General features: G+C 65.2%; 3 protein-coding genes across 4 annotated transcripts; 1 reads left to right on the top strand and 2 right to left on the bottom strand.

Annotated features, from left to right (window-relative positions):
• Positions 1 to 29: 29 nt before the first annotated feature.
• NES (nestin) lies at positions 30 to 6,435 on the bottom strand. Its single transcript, XM_061477896.1, is given in 6 exon segments — positions 30 to 1,101; positions 1,246 to 3,927; positions 4,350 to 4,423; positions 4,805 to 4,929; positions 5,529 to 6,366; positions 6,368 to 6,435. Coding segments are annotated over 6 exon segments (4,827 nt in total). The 5' UTR covers positions 6,421 to 6,435; the 3' UTR covers positions 30 to 46.
• A 3,807-nt stretch (positions 6,436 to 10,242) lies between these two features.
• On the top strand, positions 10,243 to 22,859 carry BCAN (brevican). Of its 2 annotated transcripts, none has more exons than XM_061477892.1 (15): positions 10,243 to 10,502; positions 14,394 to 14,489; positions 14,614 to 15,006; positions 15,106 to 15,280; positions 15,371 to 15,498; positions 16,050 to 16,343; positions 17,301 to 17,543; positions 18,234 to 18,395; positions 18,558 to 18,998; positions 20,677 to 20,784; positions 20,958 to 21,116; positions 21,669 to 21,751; positions 22,036 to 22,180; positions 22,366 to 22,548; positions 22,645 to 22,859. In XM_061477892.1, exons 1-15 carry the CDS (start codon positions 10,493 to 10,495, stop codon positions 22,668 to 22,670), a joined length of 2,646 nt encoding a protein of 881 aa, XP_061333876.1. In that variant the 5' UTR covers positions 10,243 to 10,492; the 3' UTR covers positions 22,671 to 22,859. The 2 variants fall into 2 exon arrangements, with proteins under 2 accessions (XP_061333876.1, XP_061333877.1); XM_061477893.1 differs by having other exon boundaries at positions 10,244 to 10,502; positions 18,567 to 18,998.
• An 823-nt stretch (positions 22,860 to 23,682) lies between these two features.
• HAPLN2 (hyaluronan and proteoglycan link protein 2) lies at positions 23,683 to 27,090 on the bottom strand. Its single transcript, XM_061477881.1, has 6 exons — positions 26,890 to 27,090; positions 26,563 to 26,676; positions 25,437 to 25,787; positions 24,597 to 24,713; positions 24,323 to 24,508; positions 23,683 to 24,003 (listed from the first exon to the last, which is right to left on the bottom strand). Exons 2-6 carry the CDS (start codon positions 26,648 to 26,650, stop codon positions 23,720 to 23,722), a joined length of 1,026 nt encoding a protein of 341 aa, XP_061333865.1. The 5' UTR covers positions 26,651 to 26,676; positions 26,890 to 27,090; the 3' UTR covers positions 23,683 to 23,719.
• Between the last annotated feature and the right edge of the window lie 426 nt (positions 27,091 to 27,516).

Raw genomic sequence — 27,516 nt, 5'->3', positions numbered from 1 at the left:
GGGTGCAGGGTTATGAGAGGGTGGGGGGGGACCGGAGGGGTCCCCATCACTCATCCCCCATGGAGCAGGGCTCCTGCTCGGCTCGGATGGGGACGGTGTCGCCGTGTTTGCCGCAGGCGGTGGCATCGGCTGCCTTGGTGCCGGCGGCATCTCCGGTCCCCGGCCCGGCCGCGGTGGGCTCTGTGCTCTCCATAGGGAACGCCGGAGCGGCACCGGCGATGCCGTTGGGCACCTCCTCACTGAACTCAGCCAGGTCCTCCAGGCTGGCTGCGCGGTGCAGCCCGTTCTCAGCGCGCACCGGAGCCGCCTCCGCCGGCGCCTCCTGCACCGTGGGCTCCTCCACGCTCGAGGAGGTCGGGGAGGAATCTTCTCCGGCATCCTCGGTGCCGCCGGGCCCCTGCTCCCTGCCCGCGGCCGCCCTCGCGCCCATCACCAGCTCCTGGTTGAACTCCAAGGCTTGCTCCACGAGCTCCAGGAGATCCCGGGCCTCCGGGATGCCCAGCGGCACCTCCACGGCATCCGGGTGCTCTTCAAGCATCTCTGGGGAGCCCTCCTGCTCCGGCATTGGGCCGGCATGAGGTGGCTCAGCCTCGGGGGGCTCCTTGTCCTCAGCTGGGAGAGGGCTGTCACCGTCCCCTGCTTCCTGCTCCATGGATGGGTTCTCCTCAGGTGATGGGTGCTCCTCATCTGATGGGTGCTGCTCATCTGATGGGTGCTGCTCATCTGATGGGTGCTGCTCATCTGATGGGTGCTCGCCTTCTGGTGGATGGTCCTCATCTGATGGGTGCTCCTCAGCTGATGGGTGCTCCTCAGCTGATGGGTGCTCCTCAGCTGATGGGTGCTCCTCAGCTGATGGGTGCTGCTCTTCTGGTGTATGGTCCTCATCTGATGGGTGCTCCTCATCTGATGGATGGTCTTCAGCTGATGGATGCTCCTCATCTGATGGGTGCTCCTCATCTGATGGGTGCTCCTCATCTGATGGGTGCTCCTCAACTGATGGGTGCTCCTCTTCTGGTGGATGGTCCTCAACTGATGGGTGCTCCTCATCTGATGGATGGTCTTCAGCTGATGGATGCTGCTCATCTGATGGGTGCTCCTCTTCTGGTGGATGGTCCTCAACTGATGGGTGCTCCTCATCTGATGGATGGTCTTCAACTGATGGATGCTGCTCATCTGATGGATTCTGTTCATCTGATGGATGCTCCTCTTCTGTTGGATGCTGCTCACCTGATGGGTGCTGCTCACCTGATGGGTGCTGCTGTGCTTGGTGGGGCAGAGGAACCGGCACCTCCTGGGGCTGGAGCGCTGCCGGAGGGATGGGCTCGGCCATGGGCTCCTCCTCCTCCTCCAGCCCCAGGCTGCAGCGTCGGGGTGTTTCGGCACCGTCCGGCTCCACCGCTCCATCGAGCTCCTCGTCTGGTTCAGCAGCTTGGGCCGGTTCCTCAGTGCCTCCTGCCACCGGCTCCATGGCCCCGGGCACAACGGGGCCTTCCTCCGGCTCCGAGGAACCCCCCTCAGCCTCCTCCTCCTCCTCCTTCAGCATCTCTGTGGGCATCCTCACGGCTGCATCTGCTCCAGCTGCTGCCTCAAAGTGCCCTTGGTCCCCTGGTGCTGGGGATGCTCCTCCAGGAGCTCCCCCATCATCTCTGCTGCCTTCGCTTGCTTCAGCTTTGATCTCTTCAAAGTCCTCGGCTTCCTCCGAGCTGGAAACCTCTTGGTTGGGAGCAGAGACCATGAAGTAACGTTCCTCCTCCTCAGCACCCTCTGCGCCTTCCTCCTCCTCAGCACCCTCTGCACCTTCCTCCTCCTCAGCACCCTCTGTGCCTGCCTCCTCCTCACGGCTCTGGGCCATGCTGGATGCTGGGGGCTTGTCCCTCCCTTCCAGCCACCCTTCATCCTCTGGAGCTCCTTCAGATGCTGCCTCCAAGGTGTCCTCAGCCCCCGGAGGGGTTTGGCTGGATGGGGCCGCATCCAGCACCTCCCCTCCATAGAGGTGCAGGGGGGTACTGTCGGGCAGCGTGTCCTCCAGCTCCAGCGTCCCGCCTGGCCCTGCTGCCTCCTGCAGCTCCCCCGAGCCCCCATCCTCATCCTCCTCCTCCTCCTCCAATGGCCCATCCTCCTCCTCCAACGCCCCATCCCTCTCCATGCCTGGTGCCTGCTGAAGCTCCGCAGGGCTGGAGCCGGGAGCATCATCAGCATCCTCATCATCAGCATCCTCATCATCAGCATCCTCATCCCGCCCTTCCCATGGCTCCTCCAGGGCCTCGGCCAGCTCCGGGCTGTCCCCTCGCCCAAGGGGACCGGTGGGGACCGCCTGCCCCATGGAGCCGTCCCGCTCATCCCTCGCCAGCTCCGGGGCCGGCTCAGCCCCTTCAGCCCCCTCTGCTTGGGCTCCCTCCGGCCATGCCCCAGCTCTGTCCTCCCCTTCCAGCCCTCCTGTGCTCGCTGGGCTCTCCTCTGTCCCCAGAGCCCCCTCCGTGTCCTCCGCTGCCTCCTCCCAGTGCTCTGCAGGGGGCTTTTGGCCCCAGGGCTCCTCTCCCTGCTCCGGCTCCCGCTCCCCTTCCATGAAGTCCTTTCCCTGCGGCTCCTCCTGGGCTCTGCTCTCCTGGCCCAGGGCTCCGGGTCCTGCCCCCAGCAGCCCCCCGACGGCCTCCCCCTCCTCTCCCTCACCTTCAGCCCTGCCTGAGCCCTCCCCTTCCACCGCATCTTCCTCAGTCCCCGACGGAGCCTCCTCTGCAGGGCTGGCCCCATGGATGCTCCAGGCCTCCTGCTCTGGGCACGCCTCCTGCCCCCTTTCCTGCCCTGCCTCGCACGCAGGCTCCCGGTGCTCAGGATCATCCTGCTCTCCATCCATAACGTCCTCATCCAGGCCCGGGTGGCTTCCCCCGAGGGCAGCACCAGCAGCTGCAGCTTCCCTTGGTGGGGACTCCTCTTGGTGCTCATCCATCCCCTCACCCTGGAAGTCACCGTGCTCCCCGCAGGGTACGTGGGATGCTCCCTCCTCCTCCTCTTCCTCCTCCTCTTCCTCCGGGTGCGAAGCCTCCATGCTTGAGCCCTCCACCTCCTTCTCCCCTTGCTCTGGCTCTTCCCAGCTGGGCCCTGTCTGGCCAGGGCCGCTCACGTCCTCTTCCTGGGCCACCACTTCTGGTTCCCTTGGGCTCAGCACAGGGGGAATCTCCTCTTCCCACTCTCCCATCTCTTCCCGGCTCGCAGTGGCACTTAGGGAAGCAGCAAAGCCACGAGGAGGGGACGTGGCTCCGTCCCAATGGGCGCTGCTCTCCGCACCCAGCCCCTGGACCATCAACTCCTCAACCTTCTCCTCTGCTTCAGGGGCTTCACCATCCTCATCACCCTCGGAGGGGTCTTGCCCTTCTCCTCCCTCTGCCACAGCCTCTGTGTGGGGAATGGGGCTGGGGGCACCCCGGAGGGCCCAGGCAGCGCTGAGCATGGGCTCTTCTTTGGCTTGAGCATCATCCTTCATCTCCTTGAGCGCATCCTCCAGCGCCTCGCTGACCAGCTGGGCCGGGTACCGCAGGCTGTGGGGCTTCTCCATGGCTTCGGGTGCGGGATGCTCCTTCCCTTGGCTCCTCTCATCCCCATCTCCCCCCGGCCAGGCAGGACCCTCCCCTGGGCTCCCCAGCATGGGGCTGGGGGGCTCTGGGGGGAGCTGGATGGGCTGTGTGGGGCTTGCTGCAGGGAAGCTGGGAGCATCCCGTGGGGCTGGGCCATGGGCAGCATTGATGCGCTGCAGCTCCCTGGTACCTGCGCTCGGGGTCTGGGGGCTCAGAGCATCACCTGGGCCTTTCCCTGGCTGCCCCCTCCCCTCTGCCCTGGTGAGGGGCAAGGGGCTGGCTCGGTGCTCCCAGGGCAGCGTCCTCCTGGCCTCGGGGCCCAGCTTCGTGCTGCTGCTCCCCTCCAGCTTGAGATCTGCAAAGAGCGAGGGGCAGAGGGTGAGGAGCCGCTTGTGGGGCTCCTCCATCGCCTCCATATCCCCCCCCCCCATCACCTCTCGCTGCCCCTGCGCCTATTTTTAAACAGCTCCTTGATGGGAAGTGGGAAATTCCTGCCTGGAGTGCTGCGGATGCCGGTGCTCCTGCGGGGGGAGCGGCTTGGCATCCCACAGGGATGATAAACTCTTATCATGCCAGGAGCTCTCTGGATGCTGTTCACACCTTCCTATCAGAGCTGAGCAACCAGCCAGGAAAGTTGTGTCTATATCGAGCCTCATCCCAAAATCCCCCATCCTGGTGCCAGGGATGGAGCTGGGGATGGAGCCGGGATGGAGCCAGGGATGGAGCTGGGGATGGAGCCGGGATGGAGCCGGGGATGGAGCCGGGGATGTCCCTTACCTCTCAAGCCGTTGGCCAGCCGGTATTCCGCCGCTGGCATTTGCAAGCGGGTGCTCTCTGCTTCCAGCAGCGTCCTGCAGGGAGAGGAAGCGCTGTGGGTGCCCCATGCTGGGTGCTGCAGGGTGGGAGCTGCACCTCGCAGGGAAACTGAGGCACGGGAGGGCTGCGGGGGTTCTGCTGCTCTATTCCCCCCCCCCCCCTTGCTCCCGTCTCCCGCCCCATCCCCCTGTTCCCAGGATTAGTGTCCGCTCCGGTGACATCATGCTCTGCCGGGGCCGGCGCTGGGGACAGCCCCTATTCTCATGCTAATTGTGCCCCCCCATCGCCGGCAGCCGCCTTTGTCTGTGGCCATCTGGAAGGGCTGGAAGAGGGACACCCCCTTTGCAGGACCCCCCCAAAGCATCTTCCGTGCGTGCCCGCCGTGGTCCCCATCCGCATCCCCGCCGGGACCTCACCTGTAGGTCGCCACTTCCAGGCTCAGGGACATCTTGAGGTGCATGAGCTGCTGCCTGTCCTCCAGGACCTGGGCGATCTGCACCCGCAGCCTCTGCTTCTCCTGCTCCAGGGCCTCCAGCGCCAGCTGCGGGATGGCAACAGGGACACCTCAGCCCTGTCCCAGCCCTGCCGGACACGGGGCCATGCGGGGGGCTCCTGCTTCCACCCGCCCTCCGTTCCATAGGGAAAAGGGGTCCTGGGCGCTTGGTTTGAGGGGGGCTGAGGATGGGGAGAGGGGGCGAGGAGAGGAAGGATGGCACAGAGTGATGGGGAGGGGGCTGCGAGGGAGGGAATGCCGCGGGATTCAGGACTGCGGGATGCCAGCGTGGGAAAGAAGAGTCTTTGGCTTCTCTGTGGTGCCCGTGTCTGATCCCTGGACCTGGAACAAAGAGGGCGCCTTCCCCGGGCTCTATCCCGGCATTCCAGCCCCATTCCCCCTCTGCTGAATGACTTTTGCAGCTGTTGGGCTGCAGCTGCAGCAAAGTCGGTCGGAGTTTACCCTGCCCATGACCCCCCCCCCCCCCCCTCCGCTGCCTGCACCCAGCACCGGGTGCTCCTCTGGGATGCGGAGCAGCGGCTCCAGGCAGGTGGATGGGAACGGAGCCGGTGTCCGGGTGCTGCCCCGCTGGTCCTCGCTGTGGTGGGGACAGGGATGCCCCGGAGCTGCTCTGCTCCTTCACCCACCTGGAACTTCTCTGCCTCCCCGCGCTGCTCCTGCCACTGCCGGGACAAGGACTCCTCCAGCATCTCCTTCCGCGCTTTGAGCCCGGCCAGGTCCTTCTCCAGGCGCTGGAGCTGGAGCTGGCTCTGCTGGTTCTCCTCCACAGCCTTCCAGAGGCTCTCCTTGGCCTGGCACAGGGAACCCTCCAGCTGCGACACCTCCGTCTTGTAGGTCTCCACCGCCCCTTTCCAGATCTCCGAGAGCCTCTTGGAGTAATCCTCCACCTCCAGGGGCTGGAAAGCCACGGGCGCGCAGCGGAAGCTCTCCAGGCTCTGCGAGAAGCCGGCGAGGTCCTGCTCCAGCCCCGCTTTCTCCTCCTCGTGCACCTCCAGCAGAGCTTCCACCTCCTTCTGCAGCCGCACGGCGCTCTCCTTGAGCCAGATCTGCGCCCTCCTCTCCTCCTCCAGCTCCTTCCTGCTCACCGAGAGCTGCTGCTTGGCCGCTTCCCGAGCCGCCTGCTCCTTCTGGCACCTACTCCTCACCTGCTGCACCTCCTCGTAGAGGCTGTCCCGGGCCAGCTCCGCCGCGCACTTCCCGCTGTAGGCGTCCCGCAGCGCGTCCCGCAGCGCCCGCAGCTCCTCCTCGTACTTGCCCCGCCGCTGGTCCCCGGCCGGGCCGCTCCTGGCGCTCTGGATCTCGGCTCTCAGCGCCTCGTTCTCCTCCTCCAGCACCTTGACCCGGGCCAGGTAAGCTTCCAGCCGCTTGTTGAGCTCCCACATCTGCAGCGATTCCTCGCCCAGGGCTCTCGGCCCGCTCAAGCTCGCCGTGCTCAGCATCGCTGCCGGGGGATGCTCTGGAAGAGGGGAGGGCAGGGAGGGAAGAGTGCCTGGAGCAGAGGGGAGCGCAGCTATTCATACTGCACGCTGGGCAAGTGGGAGGCCCCCGCGGCCCGGGCGAGCCGCCAGGTTTAACCCTTCCGCTCCTGCCTGGCTCCAGCTCGCACGGGCTCCAGCCGCTTGAGCCCCCCCCCAGCTGTGAGCCAGATGTGATGCTCCAGCCTTGGGGAAGAGCAAGGTGTTCCTTGGCACTTTAGGAAGGTGGTGGAAGGGGTTGGATCCCCCCCCGGCATGGATTGGCTGGGGAAATCTCCCCCTCTCAAAGCTTGAGTGCTCTGCTGTGGGGCTGGAGGGGCTGCTGTGGGGTTGGAGGGGCTGCTGTGGGGTTGGAGGGGCTGCGGTGGGGCTGGAGGGGCTGCTGTGGGGTTGGAGGGGCTGCTGTGGAGCTGGAGGAGCTGCCGTGGGGCTGGAGGAGCTGCCGTGGGGCTGGAGGAGCTGCTGTGGGGCTGGAGGGGCCTCTCTGGGTCTCGGCATGGAGCATGGGAGATGTCCAAAGGTGGGCTGGCAATGAGGACATCCCTTCCTTGCTGCTCGGAACCGTGGGGCTTAGGGAGCCCAATGGAGCCCGTCTATGGTCCCACATTTCCGGGAAGGTGCTGGCTGGGAACACCCCTGCCCTCGGTGACCAGTTCCGAGCTCAGTGCCCTGCATCCATAGCGACATCGCTTTGGCACAAGGGGGACAGAGCGGGGGGGGGGACGCACAGGGCATCACCCCGGCCACCCCCCCCCCCTTGGGGTGCTGCATCCAGCTGTGTCCAGCTGCAGCCTCCTCGCATTCCACATGGGAAGCCCAGCAGCGACTGCAGCCGGTTCCGCTCCCGGGACTTGGCAAGAGCCGGCTCCACATTTGATTCCAACGCGGGGGGCGAGGGGAGGAGGCTCCGAACTGGGAACTCGGGAACAAAAGAAGCAGGAAAACGTCAGATGGGGAGAAACTTGCAACCGGCGTTACCCCCCCCCCCCCCGGCCTCCCCTTCCCTGAGGCTCTCCCTTGGGATCGTCCCTCCGCCGCTCTCCCATGGGATGCGCCCTCGGTCCCCCCTAGGAACAGAGGGAAAGGGAAAACGCCCTTTCCCTCCTTGTCCCAAGGGGCGGCTCCGGGCGAGCTCCAGACACAAGCAATAGTCCCCTCTGGTGGCAAAGGCCACCCAGCGCTGTCCCCAGGCTCCTTCCACCACTGCGGGCTCCGTGTCCCTGTTGGAAGGGACCGGGTTCTGCCCCTTCAGTGTTAAGGTGGGGGGGGGGATGCTCTGACTTGGGGGTCCCCAAAGGCATCGTCTTCCCGACTCATCTCCGGCCAGACTTCCTGCCTGGCTCGCTGGCCAGGCTCTGCTTCGCCTCTCGCAGCCAGGATTGAAATGCCATTAAGCAGCACGGGGAGCGCTGAGGCTGGGTCATTCATCTCCCGGTCCCCAGAGCTCTGCCTGAGCCTTCATCCTCCTCCTTTCCCTTCTTTCCAGCTGCACATCTGCTCCGGAGCCGGCCTTACACCCCTCTCCCTCCTCAAGCCTTTGCTTTGCCTTCACTGCATCCCTTCTCCCATAGGGACAACCCAGATCCTGCACCCCAAGGGAGGACTCGGGATCCCCAGGGATGTAGAGGGGTCCCAGCACTTCCCTTCTTGGGGGAGCCTGGGGGGACACCCGGGGGTGGGGATGTCTGTGTATCCCTTCCTCCTGTGGGGTGCTCAGCGTTGGGAATCACTTGGAATAAGGACATCTGTGTCCTGGGGGATGCTCGGGGTCAGGATCCCATGGGATGGGGATGTCTTTGTCTCTGGGGGATGCTCGGGGTCAAGATCCCATGGGATGGGGATGTCTTTGTCTCTCGGGGATGCTCAGGGTCAGGATCCTATGGGATGGGGAGGTCTTTGGGGGATGCTCGGGGTCATGATCCCATGGGATTGGGATGCCTGGTGCCAGCCAGCTTGGTACAAGGCACGTGTCAGAGCTGCTACGTGACTTCAAGCAGGGATGGAGCAGGAGGACGAGGAGGAGGAGGAAGCACATCTGGGCACTGGGGCTCTTCCAGCCTGGATCCAGCTGGGGACTGGACCCCTTCCCATGCCCTTGGCTGCTGGGACTGGGCCTGGGGCAATGGGAAGGGCTGGGAGACCCTCAGTGGCTGCAGGCAGGGATGGAGATTCTCTGCTGTCTAATAAGGGGTTGTGCTCTGCTGCCACTTTGCTCTTCTTCCTCTTCCCTTACCCCTTCCAGCACCTGGAGGTACCAAGAGCTTTTCCCCACCAATGCCACCAGCCAGGAAGGACCAGGAGCTGCCCTGGGAAGGGACAGGCAGAGCCACGGCCCTGGAAGGTGTCCTCCGAGCCAGCACGGATGGAATCATGGAACCACAGAATGGGTTGGGATGAAGGGACCTTAAAGCTCCTCCAGCTCCAACCCCTGTCATGGGCAGGGACCCCTTCCACTGGAGCAGGGTGCTCCAAGCCCCTGTGTCCAACCCGGCCTTGGACATTGCCAGGGATGGGGCATCCAAACGTTCTCCATCCAACCCATCCCGGTGTCCCACCACCCTCACAGGGAAGAGCTTCTGCCTAAGATCCCACCTCCATCTCCCCTTGGGCAGGTTAAAGCCATTCCCCTTGTCCCGTCCCTACAGGCCCTTGTCCCAAGCCCCTCTCCAGCTTTCCTGCAGCCCCTTTAGGCACTGGAGCTCCAGCCCTCGCAGCATCCCCATGGCCTCCTCTGGCCTCGCTGCAGCAGCTCCAGGTCCCTCTTGTGCTGCTGCCCCGGAGCTGGATGCAGGATGCGGGGGGGGGGAGCGCAGCAGAGAGGCACGATCCCCTCCATGACCTGATGCTCCCGCTCTGGGTGCGAGCCCAGGACAGCGCTGGAAAGCAGAAACCCCATCCAGGCTGGAACATTTGTTCCCAATTAGGATGGGGATGCTCCTTGCTGAGCTCTGCGATTCCCAACCCGGAGCCTTTCACCACAAAACCACCGGGTGCAGGATGTGAGCTCATGGATGGGGCTCGGCGGGGAGGGGGGGCAGAGCTGGGTACCACATCCCAGTGCACATCCCTATCGCTGGAGGGCAGAGCATCCCCCCTCTTCCCCCCCCCCGCACTGCACCGAGCACGAGGCCGCCGTAATTAATTCCCGGGGTGAGGAATGATGAATTCCGCTCAGGAGCTGCAGTTTGCTGCAAACTCACCCTGCAATTAGCTGGCAGGAGCCAGAGGATGCTCCACATCACACCCAGCGGGAGCCGGCTCCGCGGAAGCGCAGCCCTGAGGCTGGCCGATGGGCACTGCCCTGCTCCTAAACGAGGGTCCTCACCTGCACTCCGCACCCCCGCGGGGCCCCTTCAAGAGGAGTCTGCGAGGCATCAAGCCTAAAGATGCGTTAAGTGCCCGTGACACGGCTGCAGGTGGGTAAACTGAGGCACGGGAGCCCGGGTCCGGCTTCTCTCCCCAACCCTTTTGGGGCGGGTCCCTCCATCCACTCCCAAAAGGGATTTTCCATGACAAAGACCCCTGCCCACGCCCCCTCCTCATCCAGCTGGAGCTGCCAAGTGGTAGAATTCAGCATCCAAAGGGCATTCCCGGCTGTGTGGAAGCGGAGGGGGGGATCCCTTCTCCAGCCATGTCCTTGGGATCCAGCGCCGGCTGCTCCTCCACTTGTGCTGCATTGGGTTAAACAGCGTGCCAGGGTTGAGCATCCTCCTCTCCCAGCATCTTGTGCTGGGTTTGCCTGCTGCCAGGAGGGAGGGAAGGGAGGGAAAAGAGGGAAGGGGAGGGACAAGGCGCTGGTGCCAACACGGTCATCGCCTGTTCCCCCCCCCCCCCCCTTTAATGAGGGGAAGGAATAAATATAAAAGGAGGAGGGAAAGGGGAAGGGAAAAGAAGGCAAAAGAAAAGGAGACGAGGGCACGGCCGCACACACACACGTACAGGGCTCCGCTTTGCTCGCTGCCTGCACTTATGCCTGGTGGAGCTCGGTCCCAGCCCTCCCGCCAGCGCTGCCCCGGAGAAGCCGCCGCTCAGCCCCTCACCGTGGCCTCGGGGCTCGGGACCCCTCCCCGGCGCTGCCACCATCAGGAAGGGTCCCCACGGAGCTGCCGCCGTGCATGGAGCAAGGTGGGATGCGGGGAAGGGCCGAGGCGTGAGGAGGGAGCTCCTCGTCCCCTTATCGCGTTTCACCTCTGCGCCGGGGGAGAGTAAGAGGAGAGATGAAGAGATGATCCAGCGCGGGGATGCCGAGAGCTTCCCTCGTGGTTTTCCCCATGGGATGCAGGCACCGGGCACGGGGCATCCTCCGTAGCAGGGCAGGAGGATGCTGGAACGTGGTGGTCCCCGTGGTCCCGCTTTGGGGCCGTTTGCCCTTGTCGCCGACCCCCTCACAGCATCGCTCTGGTTTTGAATGGAGCAGCTCGTACCTGCAGTGCTGGGGCAAGGCAGGGAGTAAAGGCAGGGTCTTGCTAAGTTGGATGTGGAAAGGACTTTGGTGCTGCCCGGCTCGTCCCGTTGGGAATGGTGGGAATCTGGGGGATGTTTCAGCAGCTGCTCCCATGGGAGAGCTGATGGAGGGGAAGGGGGGTCCAGCATGGATCTGGGGTACCCCATCACGGGGAGCCTTCCCCTTCTCTCCCGGGCTCCTTGTCCCAAGGAGGCTGCAGTCAGGGGAGCGGTGGAAAGGGAAACTGAGGCACGGAGCTGGGCAGGAGCTTGCACAGAGCCCCGGGGCTCCGGCTCCCCCCAGTCCCGCCCGGATACTCCATGGGGAGGTTTTCCATGGGGCAAACCTGCCCCGCTCCAGGAGCTGGGAGGGCTGCAGGGCACCACCGGCTCTCCGGGCCCCGTCCGCCAGCGCTGCCCGTGTCCCAGTGCAGGGGGGATCATAGGAACATGTGGGATTTCCATGGCTTTTCCCCTCTGAGCAGCCCCGGAGTGACCCCCCCCCCCCCGGTCCCCGGTGGGGTGCCCCTGGCCGGGGCATTTTGCTGCAATCCCTTTTCCTTCCCGCACATCCCGCTTTGTCCCCGGGATGAAGGAAGGGGCTGCCCTTGAGCATCGCCTCCGGGGACCGCTTTTGGCTGAAGCCGCCTCCTCTCCCATCACGGGGACTTCTCCTGGCTCAGTCCAGCCCCGGACCTGTTGCTCTTCCTTTGGGCTGCCGGAGGGGTGGGAAAAGCTCCCTCTGCCCCATCCCGGAGCCTTCCCAGCTCCTGGAGGTGACCGGGGTGCTATAGGGCTGCCTTTCTGCGTTTAGACTGGGGAAACTGGGAGCCCTCGTGCTGGGAGCGAGGGTGCTGCGTGAGCGTGCGGAGGGGCTGCATCCGAGCCGTGATGCGGGGATGTGGGACCCCACATCCTCCTCCCCGCACTCCTCTTATCCCAGCTCCGGCCTCAGTTTCCCCACCGGAGCCCCGCAGCAAGGGGAGAGTTTGCTCCATGTGTCCCTATGGGGTCTGCTCCCACCCCAACCCCTCCGTGCGCTCCCTGCTGCATCCCAGCCCTACAACAAGGAGCCCCTTTCTCCCTGCTGGATCGGGGGGGGGGCTGAGGGGTTCTGGCAGCCGCAGGGACCCCCCCGTTCTCCCCACCTGCTTCCGGCCTTTTAAGCTTTGCCAGCGGCTGCTGCCAAGAGGCTGAGGGCGCTTCCCGACCCCTCCGAGCCCGATGGGGCTGGAACCCGGCTGCAGCGGGGGAGCGGCTCCAGAGGCAGCCACGTGCGTGTCGGGACGGGTGCGTGCATGGATGGGGCCGGGGTGTCCGGAGCCCTTTGCCGTGGGGACAAGGGCTCCCTGCTCCAGGCTGGAGCGTGGCCAAGCTCTGCCCGTGGCTGCTGCTGACTCATTCTGCAGCTGAGCATCCCTGGAAAGCCACGGCTCCGCTGCGGGCTGCGGGCACCTTGTGCGCCGGGAGGAGCCGCCCGCGTGTGGAAGGGGACGAAGGGGTCGTGGAGGAGGAGGAAGCCCCTTTCCATATGGGAAGGGAGCGGGGATCATCCGTCCCCCGGCAGCAGCTCCCGCTTCCCCCCAGCCTGGAGCCGCAGCCTCGAATCGTGTCCTCTGAAAGCGGGGCCGAGCTCAGGGGAGCAAGGAAGCTCGTTCCCATCCCAAAATAACTCCAGCTCCATTTTCCACCTGGTTTCCCATTGGAGATGGATGTCACCTGCGTGCATGCCTGTGTCTCAGTCTGTCTTCAGCAGCTCCCAAGCTCCGAGCTCTTGGAGATGATGGAGCCACCACCATGCCTCCCCTTCCTGGCCACATTTCCCCCCTCCTGTTCCCGGCTTTTCCATCCCTGCGTGTGGGCTGGAAAACTTTCCGTTTGTGGCAAGGAGAGAAAAACCAAACCCAACAAATTCCAGCCCCAAACCCCAAACCCGGCGCCTTTTGCCGTCACGGGGCTCTGAGACCTCAGGCACTGCCCGTGGGCAGCGTGAGATGAGGTTTAACCCCCTCCACGTCCCATTCCCCGTGCTCCAGCACCTTATCCCAGCCAGGGATGGGTGCATGAGGGGAGCAGGCACCCTCTCGCCCTGTTCCTGAAGGGTTTCATCACTGCCCGGGGCTCAGGCCACGGTGGTGCCTTGGGAACGGGAAGGGAAGGCACTTCCCTGCTTGGGCACCCGGGGCCAGCAGCCAGATCCCGCTGGAGCCGGGCCACCAGGAGGGAGGGTTTGTCCCTGCTCTGGAGCTCTAGGGCTGAATGCAAATGATGGGGAGCACAGAGAGCTCCTGGCTTGGCTCCGGCTGCCCATGGGGAGCTCCTGCTGGGAACGGGCTCTGTGGGCACCACACGATGGGTGATGCTCACGGTGCTTGGGGCTGGGGCTGCACCTCCATGGGGGTACCAGGGGCTGTGCATCCATGGTGCGTGGTTCCAGGGGCTGCATTCCCAGCCCCTCCCTGGTGCACTGGTCCCACGGGTGCGCTCCGGGCGCTCTGCTCGCGCAGGGATGCAGGGATGGGGCCGGCCTCCTGCCAGCCTGGTCCTGGCAGCCTGTACCTGGCCCTGGGAGCGCTGTGCAGGAGCCAAACCTTCTTCTGAGGCTGCCGAAACCCACAGCACAAAGAGCCCATGGGCTCAAAAGCTGCTGCGAGTGTCGGGGGCTCCGACCCCCATCCCCATGGAGCCTGTGCAGAGGGACCAGGGGCCCCCGGGGGATGCTCCCCTTCCCGGTGCAGGCGCATCTCCTGCATCCCCCCATCACCCTCCTCTCTGCAGGGCTGCAAGAGGCCCTGGGAAGCTGCAGCCCCCCCGTGTGATGCCCCCGGTGCCCCGGGGAGGGCTGGGGGCCGGTGACAGCCCTGCTATAGCACGGGGCCGTCCTTTCAGCGCCGTCCCCAGCCCTTTGTGCCAGGCAGCCCTGGGAGAGGCTGGGACATAAGAGCTGCTTTGGTCGGCCCTGGTTTTCCCAGCCTGCGCGCAGGGAACCTCCGGCGTGCGCTGAATGGCAAAGAGAAGCCTCCCCCCCCCCCCCATCGCTCCTTCCCTCCTCCCTGCCTGGCCCCTTTGTGCTCTGGGGCTGTGCCCCCCCCCCCCGCCCCGCTCCGAGGCTGACCTCAGCCCCCTTCGTCCCACGGAGCACACGTCCCCGGGCGCACGCACACGCGGGTGCACGTCCCCGCCGCGGCCCTGGCTGCGGCTCCCCTGCTCCCAAAGCATCCCGAGGTTTCCCGCTGCGGACGCAAGGCCCCGGCTCTAGCATCGCCTCCCGCCCTCCGCAGCCAGGGTTCGGGCTCAGACTTTCCGTGCTGGCGGGGCCAGGCTGGGTTCTGTTGTCCCCAGGGGACCCCAGGCTGGTGGGGCTGGATGGGACCCAGTGGTGCCCAGGCAATGGTCCCGGTTGCTCGTGTTAACCATTGCCTTCTTTTCCCTTGCCCCACGGCTGGTGCCCCCCTCTCCCTCTGCGCCCCAACACCTCACGGCATCACCCCATCGCCACACACAGGGCTGGGGGGGGGGTGCCCCATCCTCTCCGCTTCACAAGTGATGGGTTTTCCTCCCCTCCTCTTGTAGGGCAGAGCATGGCCCCAGCCCTACCACTGCTGCTGCTGCTCTGGGTGTTTGCCCCCGCCGTGGTCCCGGAGGTGTTTGGCACCGGAGATGCCGCAGGTAAACCCGCACCGGGAGCCGCATCCTGGCTCCGTGCCCTGCAGTGGGGGCCTGGGGTGGGAGGTAGACGGGGGGGTCACCCCATGCTGGTCCCATTCACTGCTCCTCTCTTCTCCCCACGCAGAGGACCTCAAGGCTCTGCAGGTCTCCATCCCACGGCAGCCAGCCCTGGATGCTGTGCTGGCGGGCGACATCACCATCCCCTGCCTCATCTCCTACCTCGGCCCCCAGCCCACCAGCAGCAGCGGCGGGCGCCGTGCGGTGCTGGGCACCCCGCGGGTCAAGTGGACCTTCATCTCGGAGGGCCGGGAGGTGGAGATCCTGGTAGCGCGTGGGGACCGGGTGAAGGTGAGCGAGGATTACCGGCTCCGCGCCTCCCTGCCCATCTTCCACCAGCGCTACACCAACGCCTCCCTGCTGCTCACCGAGCTGCGGCCCAACGACTCGGGCATCTACCGCTGCGACGTGCAGCACGGCATCGAGGACGGCCACGACATCCTCGACCTCAGAGTCAAAGGTACCCGCGGGCAGGGAGCCGTGGGGTGCGGGAGCGGGGCCCGCGGCGAGCGGATGCAGCGGGATGCGGGGTGCCCATGGAGCCCGTGTCCCCCCGCAGGGGTGGTGTTTCACTACCGGGAGGGCTCCATGCGTTACGCCTACACCTTCGCCGAGGCAAGGGAAGCCTGTGCCAAGATCGGGGCTCACATCGCCACCCCCGAGCAGCTCTATGCTGCCTACCTCGGCGGCTACGAGCAGTGTGATGCCGGCTGGATCTCGGACCAGACCGTCAGGTGGGCACCAACCCTTCAGCATCGCACCCAGCACTCCCCCCCCTTGACCCCCAGCAAGTCACCAGCCCTTCCTGCCCTGTCCCTCGCCAGGTATCCCATCCACACCCCCCGTGAAGCCTGTTACGGAGACATGAACGGCTTCCCCGGGGTGAGGAACTATGGGGTGGTGGACCCGGAGGACATGTATGATGTGTACTGCTACGCTGAGGACCTCCCAGGTACCTGCAGTGCCACCACCGCCCCATCTCCTGGCCTCCCCTGCTTTGCAGCTACACTAACTCACCCCCTTAACCCGTTGTGAACCCACGCTGGTGCCCATCACTACCCTCAGGGCTGGAGTGAGCTGCCTTGGGGTGCAGCGTTGTGTGGGGATGCTGTGCTTTGCATGTGCTGGGGAGCTGGATGCCGAGAGGGGGCTCTGCATCCGGGGCTGTAGTGATAGCACAAGGGGTGATGGGTTCAAACAAAGAGGTGAAGTTCAGGTTGGATCTTAGGCAGAAGCTCTTCCCTGTGAGGGTGCTGAGGAACTGGGATGGGTTGGAGGGGGTTTGGATGCCCCATCCCTGGCAGTGCTCAAGGCCAGGTTGGACGCTGCTTGGAGCACCCTGCTCCGGTGCAAGGGGTCCCTGCCCGTGGCAGGGGTTGGAGCTGGAGGAGCTTTAAGCCCCGTCCCACCCCACCCGTTCCGGGTCTGTTCCTATGGGAGGCAGGGACGCAGCGGAGCCTCCAGAGCTCGGTCCCTGACGCCGCCTCCTCCCTCTCTTCGCAGGGGAGATCTTTCTGGAGACGGCCCCGGCGCGGTTCACGCTGCGGGAGGCCGATGCGCGGTGCCGGGCGCGGGGCGCGGAGCTCGCCAGCCCCGGGCAGCTCTACGCGGCGTGGAGCGCGGGGCTGGACGCCTGCAGCCCGGGCTGGTTGGCGGACGGCAGCGTCCGGTACCCGATCGTCACCCCCCGGGAGCGCTGCGGGGGGGCCCTGCCCGGAGTCAAAACCATCTTCCAGTTCCGCAACCAGACGGGCTTCCCCGATGCCCAGAGCAGATACGATGCCTATTGCTTCCGAGGTAAAGAGCGGGCGCAGAGAGGTGTTGGGAAGCACCCAGGCAGGGATGCGGGCGCCTGGCTGGGTGCAGGGTGCTGGGAGGTGTGCACGGATGGGATGCGCTAGGGCAAGGGTGGGTTTGTGCTATCGACCTCCTGTGGTAGGATAGGGGTGCCCTGCGTGGTGTCTGTGTTGCATGCCGATGTATATAGGGATAACCTGCATGGGCCTCATGCGTGCTGATATGTTGTGATAGAGGAGGGATGCTCTGCATGGTCTCAGTGCATGCTGCTATATGGTGATAGAGATGCTCTGCATGGTCTCAATAGTGCATGCTGCTCTATCGTGACAGAGTAGGGATGCCCTGCACATCCTCACCACTATATCGCGACAGGACAGGTCTGCGTGAGCTGCGTGGCTCCGGGATGGTTATTCCCATGGCCAGGGGCGCACTGCAGGAGCTTGGGCACATCCTGCAAGGCAGCATCTCACAGTGGTGAATAGGAAACGGGACTCGGGCACCGGCGCTGAGCTGCCGATGAGGTGGTGCTGGAGGGCAGGGGGGATAAACCAGGAGGGGATGAGGAAGGCTGGAGACCGGCAGGGCAAACAGGCATGGAGGGAGGAAGAGCCGCCCCTCCACTCCTTCCCAGCCCCACATCTCCGTGCATCCCGTCGGGGCCGTGGGGATGCTGCGCATCCCCGTGCCTCAGTTTCCCCATCTCTCAGCAGGGAATCCCATGGGTTAGGCAGGATGGACCCGTCCCATGAGCCCGCGGTTCCCATAACCCACTAACTCCCCACGGTCACCTGCGCTCTCCGGGCTGGGCTGGGGGTGAGGAGCAGGACCCCCTCGGGGCTGGGATGCTGCTGTGCACCAGGAGAAGCAGGAGGAGCCGCTGCCTGGCTGGGTCCGCAGCGGGGTGCCCGGCTGTCCCGTGGCCAGGGCAGTAATATCCCACTTTCTTTCTGCCCACAGAAGGGACAAACTCTTTCCCTGAGGCTCCAGGAAGCTCCGAGGGCCTCCAGGATATTGTTACAGTGGCAGAAAAGCTGGAGGAGCTGCAGCTTCCCAAAGCGCAAGTGGAGATTGAGTCGCGAGGGGCTATTTACGCCGTCCCTTTCTTTATGGACGATGATCTGGGGCAGCCGAGCCCGGCCCCCGAAGACGCCCCAGGGACAGGGGCCCGGCACCCCCCAGTAGATACCTCCATGTCCTCAGGTCACCCAACCCCTGCCACCCCCTTCCCCATGGCCCCGGCGCCCCTCAGGCAGGCGTCCCTCTTAGCTGTGGTGGGAATGGGAGCCCATTCCCTGAGGAGCAGCGAGGGTGACAGGGGCAGCTGGGGGCTCGTCCTACACGGGGACATGGAGCAGGATGGGGTGACAGTTGGGCACCCATCCCATGGTGGTGCCAGGGCTGGTGCGCAGAGAGGAGCCGCAGGGATGGAGGCACCAGGACTGCGAGGAGAGCTCAGAGGCACCCATGGGTGCCCGGCTCAGCCCAGCCGTCCCCATCCCTCCCGCAGAGGGACAACCCACGGAAGGGCACCGGTGTCTTGGTGTAGGGCTGCGGGGACATGGGTCCGTCCCTCCCTTGGCACAGGGTCGGTGCAGGACTGTGGTTTAGCAGCACAAAGAGCAGGGTCTGGTGGCCGGAGGGACAGGAGGCGCAGGGTAAGGGGCTGAGCGTGGCCCCTGCTGCCGCGAAGCTTGGCAGGGGCCAAGGCAAAGCTCCCTCTGTGCTGGTTCAGAGGGGACACCGCGGGGACTCGGGGCCATTCCCGTCTCCACGTGCATCTTCGTGCCGGATCCCAGCACCGGCGGGCGATGCCGGTGCCCGTGGCCCCTCGGTTCTGGCTGCGGCTCCGTGGTGCCAGCCCCTCACCACCTTTTGCCTTGCCCTTTGCAGAGGAGGAGCAGGGAGCACCCCCTGGCAGCACGTTTGAAGGGCGAGATCCCAGCCAGCCCGTGGAGCAGGATGGAGCCACCCCCGTGCAGATGCTCTCCGTAGCCCCCCGGGTGGGCGCAGAGGGACCCACTGGTGCCCCGTCCGTGCTGGGGGCTGCTGAAGGTGACCCAGAGCCTCCCGAGGGGTTCCCCCGCCCGCCCAGCCCCACGCGTCGCCCCGAGCACCCCCGGGATGCTGTGGGGCGCTCAGCCCACGCTGCCAGCACCGGGGCACCGGGGCACCGGGGGCCAGCGCCGACCAGCGCCGCTTCTGCCACCTCGACAGAGAGGGGAGAGCACGGCGGGACCCCCCCCGGCGGGGGGAGCACCCCCGGCCCTGCTGCTGAAGACGCGGAGCTCTCGGGGGACGTGGTGGAGAGCCCCGGGGCGTCCCCGCTGCCCGCGGCGCCCGTGCGGCCGCAGGAGGAGGGAGAGGAGCCGTCGGGGGCCCTGTGGCTCCCATCGCCCGTGGCCCCGGGGCACGGGGGCACCGTCCCCGCGGCGGAGGTGACCGTGGTCACCCCGTGGCACACGGAGGTGCCTGGCGGCGGCAGCAGCACCACAGCCATGGGAGGCGAGGAGGCTGCGCCGGGCACTGAGCATGGGACGCCTGCAGCATCTTCGGAAGAGGAGGAGGAGGAGGAGGAAGAGGAGGAGGAGGAGGAGCCGCCCGCTCCCTCCGCTGCAACCGTGGAGGGTTTCCTTGCAGCCGTGCCCGGAGAACCAGGTGGGACCCGCAGGGACGGCCTCAGCTCTCCCCACACCGGCAGCTCCGGGGTGATCCCCGTGGGGACCCCATTAGGGGACCCGGCGCCCAGCACCGCGGTGCCCCTGCCCGTCCTCCCCACCGAGCGGGCCAGCATCGGGGCGGGCGCCGCGGGTCCCCAAGGCACCGCCGTGGCCCTGGGGGCAGCGCTGGTGGCTGCGCTGTGGCCATAGGGACCGCCAGCACCTTTCCTTCACGCTGCGCTGCCCTCCGCCCGTCCCTCCGCGTCCCTCCGTGCTCCTCAGCTGGGTACGGGAAGGTCACAGCTCTGGGGGAGCACGCGTTTGTCAAACAAATCGGTCCGAGCTCCGCATGCACTTTAAACCTCTTCTACTTCTGTGAAGTGTTTTAATGACTCTTTCCATGAGAAGCCCCCTCCCAGAATAACCCCCCCCCAAAGGCGGCCCCGAGCCCTCCTCTTCACTAACCGTGGTACTAATAAAGGGAATTAAAAGCTTTCTAGAACAAGCACCTCGGCTTGCTCTTCCCTTCGTCCTCGCGCCCGCGGCCTCCCCACTGACGCACTAATCCCCCCATCCGCGGGTCCCTGAGGGGGGGTGATTGATGGAGGGGGACCCGGCTGCTTTGCACCCTCGCTGGGTGGAGGGAGCTGCATGGTGTGAGCGGGGGGGGGATTCCTGCAGAGCACCCTGAGATTGCTGCAGCCCCCCCCATCCCAGTCCTGTGTGTGGCCCCCCACCCATGGGGGCTGAGGTGGGTGAGCAGTGGGCGCATGAATGGCCACAGGCGGGTGTCACCCACTCAGGTCCCCGCTCTGGGATGCTCCCTGCTTCAGTGCCAGGCTCTTTTCCTGCTCATCCCATGGGACCATGCAGGTCCCGTGGCATGGATGGTGCTCCATGGTGGGAGGCCAGACCTCAGGGGATGGGGCGCCTTCGCCCTGGCTAGGAGAGATGCTCGCAAAGAGCCATCCGTGGGGTGTTAGAGCCCCACGTAACTCATCCTGCCCCATGCTGGGCATGAGCTGAGCGTCCTGAGGCACCCTGCGGGGAGGTGGCGGTGCCTGCGGGTGGGTGAGGGTGGAAGCATCACCCTCAGCACGGCTCCAAGCACCGAGCCAAGGACCGTGAAATGGGGCATCATCAGGCTGAGGGCGTCAAGGACTTTGAGTCTCTGCTCCACTGGCGCCGCTGCAGCCCCTTAATCACGCTCTTGAGCCGGGGCTAGGAGCACACGATGTGCCCCGGGAGCTTTAATGACCGTAACGGGCTGCTGGGGACATGAGATCAGCCCTGGCCAGGCTGAAGGTGACAAGAGGGACAGGCGAGAGGGACGGGCTGTGCCCGAGGGTTCCTCCTTTGCACGCTCCCTTCCCAAGGCACATGTGCTGCGTCACTGCAGGGGGAAGCAGGAGCCATCCCCGGGTGGCTGGAGCAGGCCAGGGGCTGGCACAGCCCCGAGCTCCTGCTGTGGAGGATGAGAGCATCCAGCTCACGTCCCCGTGCCCTGGGGGGAGGCCAAAGCCCCAGGTCCAGCCGGCTCCAAGCCAGCCGCATCCATGGACCAAGGGCAGCGTGGGGTGGCTCCAGGCTCTCCATGTGCCGAGCCTTGGTGCCTCCATAGCCAGAGCAGGGACGTGTGGGGAGCTGGAGGTGAGGAAGCTGCGTGTGCCTTGCAGGTGGCTGCATCCCCAACCCCTGCCTGAACGGAGGGACCTGCACGGAGGACGATGGCCCCGTCTCCTGCCTCTGCCTGCCCGGCTACGGAGGCACCAGCTGCGAAAGACGTGAGTGCCCAGGACCCACCATGGATGTGCCAGGCCCCTGCCCAGGTCCTGCTGAGCCTGGACACGTAAATGTGGGGAACTGAGGGGTTTGGGGGTCTCTGCTTGCTGCCGAGTGGGGCTCCATCACCCTGACCCTCTCCTTTCTCCCCTCCTCGCTCCCCACTGCGGCTCAGCACTGAGGCAGTGCAGCCCCGGCTGGGACAGCTTCCAGGGAGCCTGCTACAAGCACTTCTCCACCCGGAGGAGCTGGGAGGACGCAGAGGGACAGTGCAGGCATTACGGGGGACACCTGGCCACCATCCTGACCCCTGAGGAGCAGGACTTCATCAACGGTACGGACCCCACCGCATCCCCATCCGGAGCCCTGCCCATGGGGCCCTCGGCATCCCTCAGTGCTGGGCTTCAGAGATTGAAACCTTGAAGCTAAAGGAGAGCCAAGGGAGAGCAAAGGGAGCCAGGCTGGGGAAGGCAGAGGAAATGAAGGGTAAAGGAAGCAGCTGATGTGATGGATTGCCCAGAGTGTGGTTAGATGTTCACTTGGCTGATGGAGGATGGGTGGATGGATGGGGAGACACACACAGAATCATAGAATCGCAGACTGGTTTGGGTTAGAAGGGACCTTAAAGCTCAGCATGGACAGGCAGGAGCAGGCAGGGACAGGCAGGGACCAGCAGGGTCCTGGGCACACGGGGCTCTGCCGCCACCTCCCGTCCGGCCTTGTCCCCATGTCCCCAAGCGTCCCAGCACTGCCCCCCCTCACCCCCAGACCCCAAATCTCCCCATATTCAGCCTCCAGCTTCCTTGAGCCCCGTCCTGACGGCTGGTGCTGTGTGTGTGTGTGTTGTCTTGGCTGTACCTCGCTCAATACCCTCCTGCCCCCCCAGACCAGTACAGAGAATACCAGTGGATCGGCTTGAATGACCGGACCATAGAGGGGGATTTCCAGTGGTCCGACGGGAGCCCCTTGGTAAGTGGGGGGCCAGATGCCATGTGCCCCCCCCCCCCGGCACCTCATCATCCTTCCCCATCATCCTCCTCCTCCTCCATCGCTTGGGAAGGTGTCGGTGGGGTGGGTCCAGCACTGGGACCAGGCTTTGATTCCCCAAGAGCATCCTCAGGGGTGCCTGGATGGACCCCAAGGCCGTGCCAAGGGGCATGGAGCTGCCACCTCGCTCCTAACAGGGGTGTCATGGACAGGTTGGGGGGTGTTGGTGAGGCCCCCCCCCCCCCCAACCCTTCTGTGCCCCCCAGCTCTATGAGAACTGGCACCACGGGCAGCCCGACAGCTACTTCCTCAGTGGGGAGAACTGCGTGGTCATCGTGTGGCACGACGGGGGCCAGTGGAGCGACGTGCCCTGCAACTACCACCTCTCCTACACGTGCAAAATGGGGCTGGGTAAGCCGTGCCCCCCCTGTTCCCTTGCACTGGGCTGAGGGGGGGGGCTGCACCCCCAGAGCGGGGCTTTCCCACCGTGGCTGCGGTGCGGAACCAGCCCCTTGGGCTGCTTGGCTCGTTTGGGGGCTGTTTGCTGTGGTTTGGGGGTGCCCATCCCTGGTTGCCCCCCCCCCATACACACACAGTGCAGTGCGGGCCGCCCCCCGCCATCAGCAACGCCCGCGCCTTCGGCAAACCAAAGCAGCGCTACGAGATCGGCTCCACGGCGCGGTACCGCTGCCGCCCCGGCTTCCTGCCGCGCCGCTCGCCCCTGCTCCGGTGCCGGGAGGACGGGACATGGGACCCGCCGCAGCTCCTCTGCCGGCCCGGTGAGCTCCGCGCTCCCCCCCACTCCGCCCAGCGACTGCCTTCGGGGCTCCCCATTCACATCAATGTGTTCCGTGTCCCCCCCCCCAACTCCCCAGGCCTGGCTCAGCCCCCCGATGACTGAGAGGGACCCCGGGGATGAAGCCGCCACCTCGCGGGGCCCTGGCACTGGTGCGGATGGGGATGGCGCTGGGACAGCGGCGCGGAGCCAGCGTGGCACAAACGGGGCTCCCCTCCTCCTTGGTTTTGTATCTGCACAAAGAAACCCCCATAACTAAAGATCCCCTGGAAAGGACCCGACCGCGACCCGAAACGGGAACGAGGGTTTGGTTTGTTCCTGGGGGCACAACAGAGGTGGGGACCAGGGGCAAAGGCTGGCACCGACGTGCCGGTGTCACCACCAGCTTTCTCCCACCTCTGGCCCAAGGGGCCTCATCCTGTGACACCCTCGTGGATGGGATCCTGTGGTGGTTGAGCTCTTCCCCACAGCGATGTCCCCAGGGACCACGCAAACAGGGAGGCAAAGCCCAATGTGGGATGCTGTGAGCAGCAAACACTTGGGACGTGTGGGCTCGGATGCTGAGGGATGCTGGCATCGCCCCACACGGTTTTTCCCCCTGTACCACGCCAACTCCGGTGCTTTTTATAGCTCTTTATAGCAGCAGAACTCAGCAAGCCCCGGAGTGTGGTGCCAGGAGCAGCGATAACCCCTGCGACAGCGTAGCGTCGTCCCCTGATGGAGGTGGAAAATCCTCACCAAATTCCCCTCTCCCAGAGGCAGCAGCCAGGCGGGAGCGTGGCTTTGCCATACAGCTTTAAGTGCTTTATTAATCGAGCGGGTGAAACTCCATTAGTCACACAGGGTAATGCCAACCCCTCCAGAGTCCTCCTGGCTGTGGGAAGGGAGGACAGGGTGAGGGATGCACTGGGGTTGGGGGAAAGGGTGCTGGATGAGACCCCCTTCCTAGCCCAGCAATGGGTTTGGCTTCTCCAGCAAGCCCTGAGCAGCCAGCGAGCAGCTCCATCGGAGGATGCACCAAGTGCCCAAACCCAGCCCTATTGCTCCATCAGGGGATGTAGGAACCACCCGAAATCACCAGGAGACCCCTGCTTCATGCCCTGCCCCCCGGGGGCTGCTATCCCACCGCATTCCCACCTCTCCTCCCGGCGCTCCTACTCCTCCACGAAGCAGTAGGTGCCGTAGATGCGCCGGTCCTTGCTGGGGAAGCCGAAGCTGTGGACACCGGGATGCGGGAGCCCCCCGCAGCGCTGGCGGGGGGTGGTGATGGGGAACCTCACGCTGCCGTCCTCCAGCCACCCTCCATCGCAGCGGTCCAGCTGGGAGAACTTCCATGCGGAGTAGAGCTGCCCCACTTTGGCCATGGCGGCCCCGTGGTCGTGGCACGCTTGCGCCGCCTCCCTGAAGTTCAGGTGGCCCCGGATGAAGTAGACGTGGCCTGGGGATGGAGGGGGGAACGTGGCAAGTGAAGGAGGCACCACCGGTGGTGGGATGCACGGCCCCATCCCTCATACCTCCTGCACCTTAGGCAGGAGCTCTTCCCTGTGAGGGTGGTGGGAAGCTGCGGCTGCCCCATCCCTGGGAGTGCGCAAGGGCAGGCTGGACACAGGGGCTTGGAGCACCCTGCTCTGATGGAAGGGGTCCCTCTCTGTGGCTTTAGATGAGCTTTAAGGTCCCTTCCAACGCAACCCATTCTACAGTGCAGGCCTAGGTGGGCACCGGGGTGAGATGGGAGGGACAGGGGACCCCAGCACTACCTTGCAGAGCAGAAGTGAAGCAGAAAGCGTCGAACCGGTCCTTCTGCTTGTCTCTGGCCCCATAGCTGCGGACCCCGGGCAGGAGGAGGCGGCCGCCGCACGGCTCCCGCGAGTTGATGATGGGGTAATGGACGGTCCCATCGAGGACCCAGCCAGCATTGCACCAATCCAGCCCCTCCGTCCAGGCTGCAGGGTGCGAGGCGGCTCAGCACCGTCCCAGTGCCCAGGGAGGAGCGTTTTGGGGCGGGTGAAGGGGGTTTCGGGGATGCTTCACCTTTGTAGAGCTGCTGGTAGGTGGCGAGGCGGGAGTCCTGCTGCTCGCAGGCTCGTTTCGCATCCTGGTAGTTCAGTTTGTAGCGCCCGCTGCTGGGCTGGTAGGGGAAGACGATGCCTGGGGGGACAGGGGCAGAGGTTGAAACCCCCCCTCAGAGCGAGGGCAGTGGGGCCTGGAGGGGATCCTGCCCCTCTGCTCTGCTCTGGGAGGCCCCCTTGCAGCACTGGGTGCAGCTCTGGTGGCCCCAGAACCAGGACACGGAGCTGTTGGGTCACATCCGGATGAGCAGGGGCTGGAGCAGCTCCCATAGGAGCCAGGCTGAGAACATTGGGGCTGCTCAGCCTGGAGAAGAGAAGGTTCTGGGGGAGACCTCAGAGCAGCTTCCAGTGTCTGAAGGGGGGCTACAAGGATGCTGGAGAGGGACCTTCTTCAGGGACTGGAGCCATAGGAGAAGGGGTGATGGGTTCAGACTGAACCAGGGATCTTAGGCAGAAGCCCTTTACCATGAGGGTGCTGAGGCGCTGGCACAGGGTGCCCAGAGAAGCTGTGGCTGCCCCATCCGTGCAGTGCTCAAGGCCAGGCTGGACACAGGGGCTTGGAGCACCCTGCTCTAATGGAAGGTGTCCCTGCCCGTGCCAGGGGGTCGGAACTGGATGATCTCAAGGTCCTTTCCAACCCAACCCAGTCTGGGATTCCATGTGGAGGAGCTGCTCCCCTAAAACCCCTTTGCTTTAGCATCCCCAAAGACTCAGTGCTGGGCGATGGGGCTTCGCTGCGCACCCAAGCACCCAGCCACGGCCCAATCCAGCCCAGGCACGCAGGGGACGAGCCCATCCTCACCCTCGAGGTGCAGCGTGAGCGAGACGCTCTCGTCCTCCAGCCCATTGACGAGCTGGCAGCGGTACCGGCCCTCGTCCTCCAGCGCCACGCGGCTGATGGTCAGCGAGGCGTCGTAGCGGTGGCTGTGGCGCAGGCGCACGCGGGGGCTCAGGGGCCCGTAGTTCCTGTGGTAGAGCCCGTTGGTGATGATGATGACGCTCTCGCCGTAGTTGGCCGGCTCCACCTTGCTCCACTTGACGCGGTAGTTGCGGGGCAGCGCCCGCAGGACGCAGGGCAGCGTGGCCGTGGCGCCGCGCCGCGTGTGCACCGCGCTGTGCAGGGGCTCCAGCAGGTACTGCAGCTGGGGGGGGGCTGCGGGGCACCCGCCACGGGGTCACCAGAGAGCTCCGATGCTGTCCCACCACCCTCCAGCCCTCACTGGCTTCTCCGGACTGGTTTCCATCACCATCCATCACCCTGCATCCCTCATCAGCATATCCAGCCTGGTTTCCATCACCATCCACCACCCTCCAACCCTCATTGGCATCTTCAGACTGGTTTCCATCACCATCCACCACCCTCCAACCCTCATTGGCATCTTCAGACTGGTTTCCATCACCATCCATCACCCTGCATCCCTCATCAGCATATCCACCCTGGTTTCCACCACCATCCACCACCCTCCAACCCTCATTGGCATCTCCAGCCTGGTTTCCATCACCCTCCAACCCTCATTGGCACCTCCAGCCTGGTTTCCATTACCCTCCAACCCTCATTGGCATCTCCAGCCTGGTTTCCATCACCCTCCAACCCTCATTGGCATCTCCAGCCTGGTTTCCATCACCCTCCAACCCTCATTGGCACCTCCAGTCTGGTTTCCATCACCCTCCAACCCTCATTGGCATCTCCAGCCTGGTTTCCGTCACCCATCCACCACCCTCATTGGCATCTCCAGCCTGGTTTCCATCACCATCCACCACCCTCCAGCTCTCATTGGCATCTCCAGATTGGTTTCCATCACCCATCCTGCCTCCTTCCCCACCTCTTTGCACAGATCAGCCCCTGCCCTTGGCTGGACCCCCCCTCCCCACCACTACCTCCCTCCTCTAGCACTGACCCCAACCAGCAGTGCCTCTCAGCTCCATACCCGGGGTCCCAGTTGAACTCTGGAAGATGCTCAATGCTGGGGGTACCACCAAGAGCCAGAGGGAGCTGAGCAGGAGAAGCTGGGGCATCCTCAGAGCTGGGGGCAGGACGGTGCCTGGGGGGAGCACAGCGGCCGGGGATGAGGTGGTCGATAAAGCCAGAGGGAAGGATTGGGACCCAGGACATGCTGGAGAGCTGGGACTGTGCGAACCCCATGGAGTTCAGCAAGGCCAAGGGCAAGGTCCTGCTTCTCCATTGGGGTCTCACCCACATTTACTGTGCCAAGGGGACGCAGGATGTGCCAACCCCTCTATCCATCCCCTCTTACCGTCCCCAGCCGTGTCCTTTGGGAAGCCGCCGTTCCCATCCAGCGCCCGTCCTGCCGCGGCCCCGCTCCGTCACAGCCGCCCCATGGCGGGGCTGAGGGCTCTGCGAAGGTCAAGAGGGAAAAGAGGACGCAGGGACGCAGGGATGGGTGCCCCCTCACCACCCCGGCGTGGGCAGTGCCCCTGCAGCGCGGTGCCCCTGCGGCCCCATGGCCGTGCCCGCGCTCCTGGACCTGTCTCCGTCTCTTCCCACTTTCTTGTCCGGTTTCCCCCCCCCTCCAACACCTCCCCGAGGGACGCAGGGGAGGAGGAAGCACAATTTCCCATTGTGAGCATCTTTCTCTGTATTGTTCTGCTCGGCAAAACACAGCGCGCCCGGGTAACAAACATCCCTTTATGTGCCGGCCACAGCACCGGGAATGCCAGCACCACCCCGGGCTCCAGCACCCCTGGGACTGGCAAAGCCTCCCCTCAGCACCAGCACCCAGGGCCGGAGGGTGCTGCCTGCTCCTGCAGGAATCAGGGCTGTGGGCATTCATGTGGCAAGTCTCTGATAGGGGGGATGCTGCTCCCATCCTGTGGAGCTCCCATGGGATGCGGAAGGGGGGTCCCAGCACTCCTGCTCCCCA

Source organism: Pezoporus flaviventris, unplaced genomic scaffold, assembly GCF_033815535.1.
Source record: "Pezoporus flaviventris isolate CSIRO_AGI_PZ_B2104156 unplaced genomic scaffold, CSIRO_AGI_Pfla_v1 ptg000112l, whole genome shotgun sequence".
Taxonomy (NCBI): Eukaryota; Metazoa; Chordata; class Aves; order Psittaciformes; family Psittacidae; genus Pezoporus; species Pezoporus flaviventris.
The sequence above is the reverse complement of the archived record's forward strand: the minus strand, read 5'-3'. Positions and strand labels throughout refer to the sequence as shown.

What these genes read in the sequence shown, in the direction of transcription:
- BCAN (XM_061477892.1), top strand. An exon ending in CGTGCTGGGGGCTGCTGAAG is followed by an intron (nt 18,396 to 18,557) that starts GTGACCCAGAGC and finishes CCACCTCGACAG; the next exon opens with AGAGGGGAGAGCACGGCGGG. An exon ending in GCAGCTCCTCTGCCGGCCCG is followed by an intron (nt 22,549 to 22,644) that starts GTGAGCTCCGCG and finishes CCAACTCCCCAG; the next exon opens with GCCTGGCTCAGCCCCCCGAT.
- HAPLN2 (XM_061477881.1), bottom strand. Translation starts at nt 26,650, where the DNA reads ATGCCCCAGCTTCTCCTGCTCAGCTCCCTCTGGCTCTTGGTGGTACCC. An exon ending in GCTCACGCTGCACCTCGAGG is followed by an intron (nt 24,714 to 25,436) that starts GTGAGGATGGGC and finishes CTGTCCCCCCAG; the next exon opens with GCATCGTCTTCCCCTACCAG. An exon ending in CTACCAGCAGCTCTACAAAG is followed by an intron (nt 24,509 to 24,596) that starts GTGAAGCATCCC and finishes CGCACCCTGCAG; the next exon opens with CCTGGACGGAGGGGCTGGAT.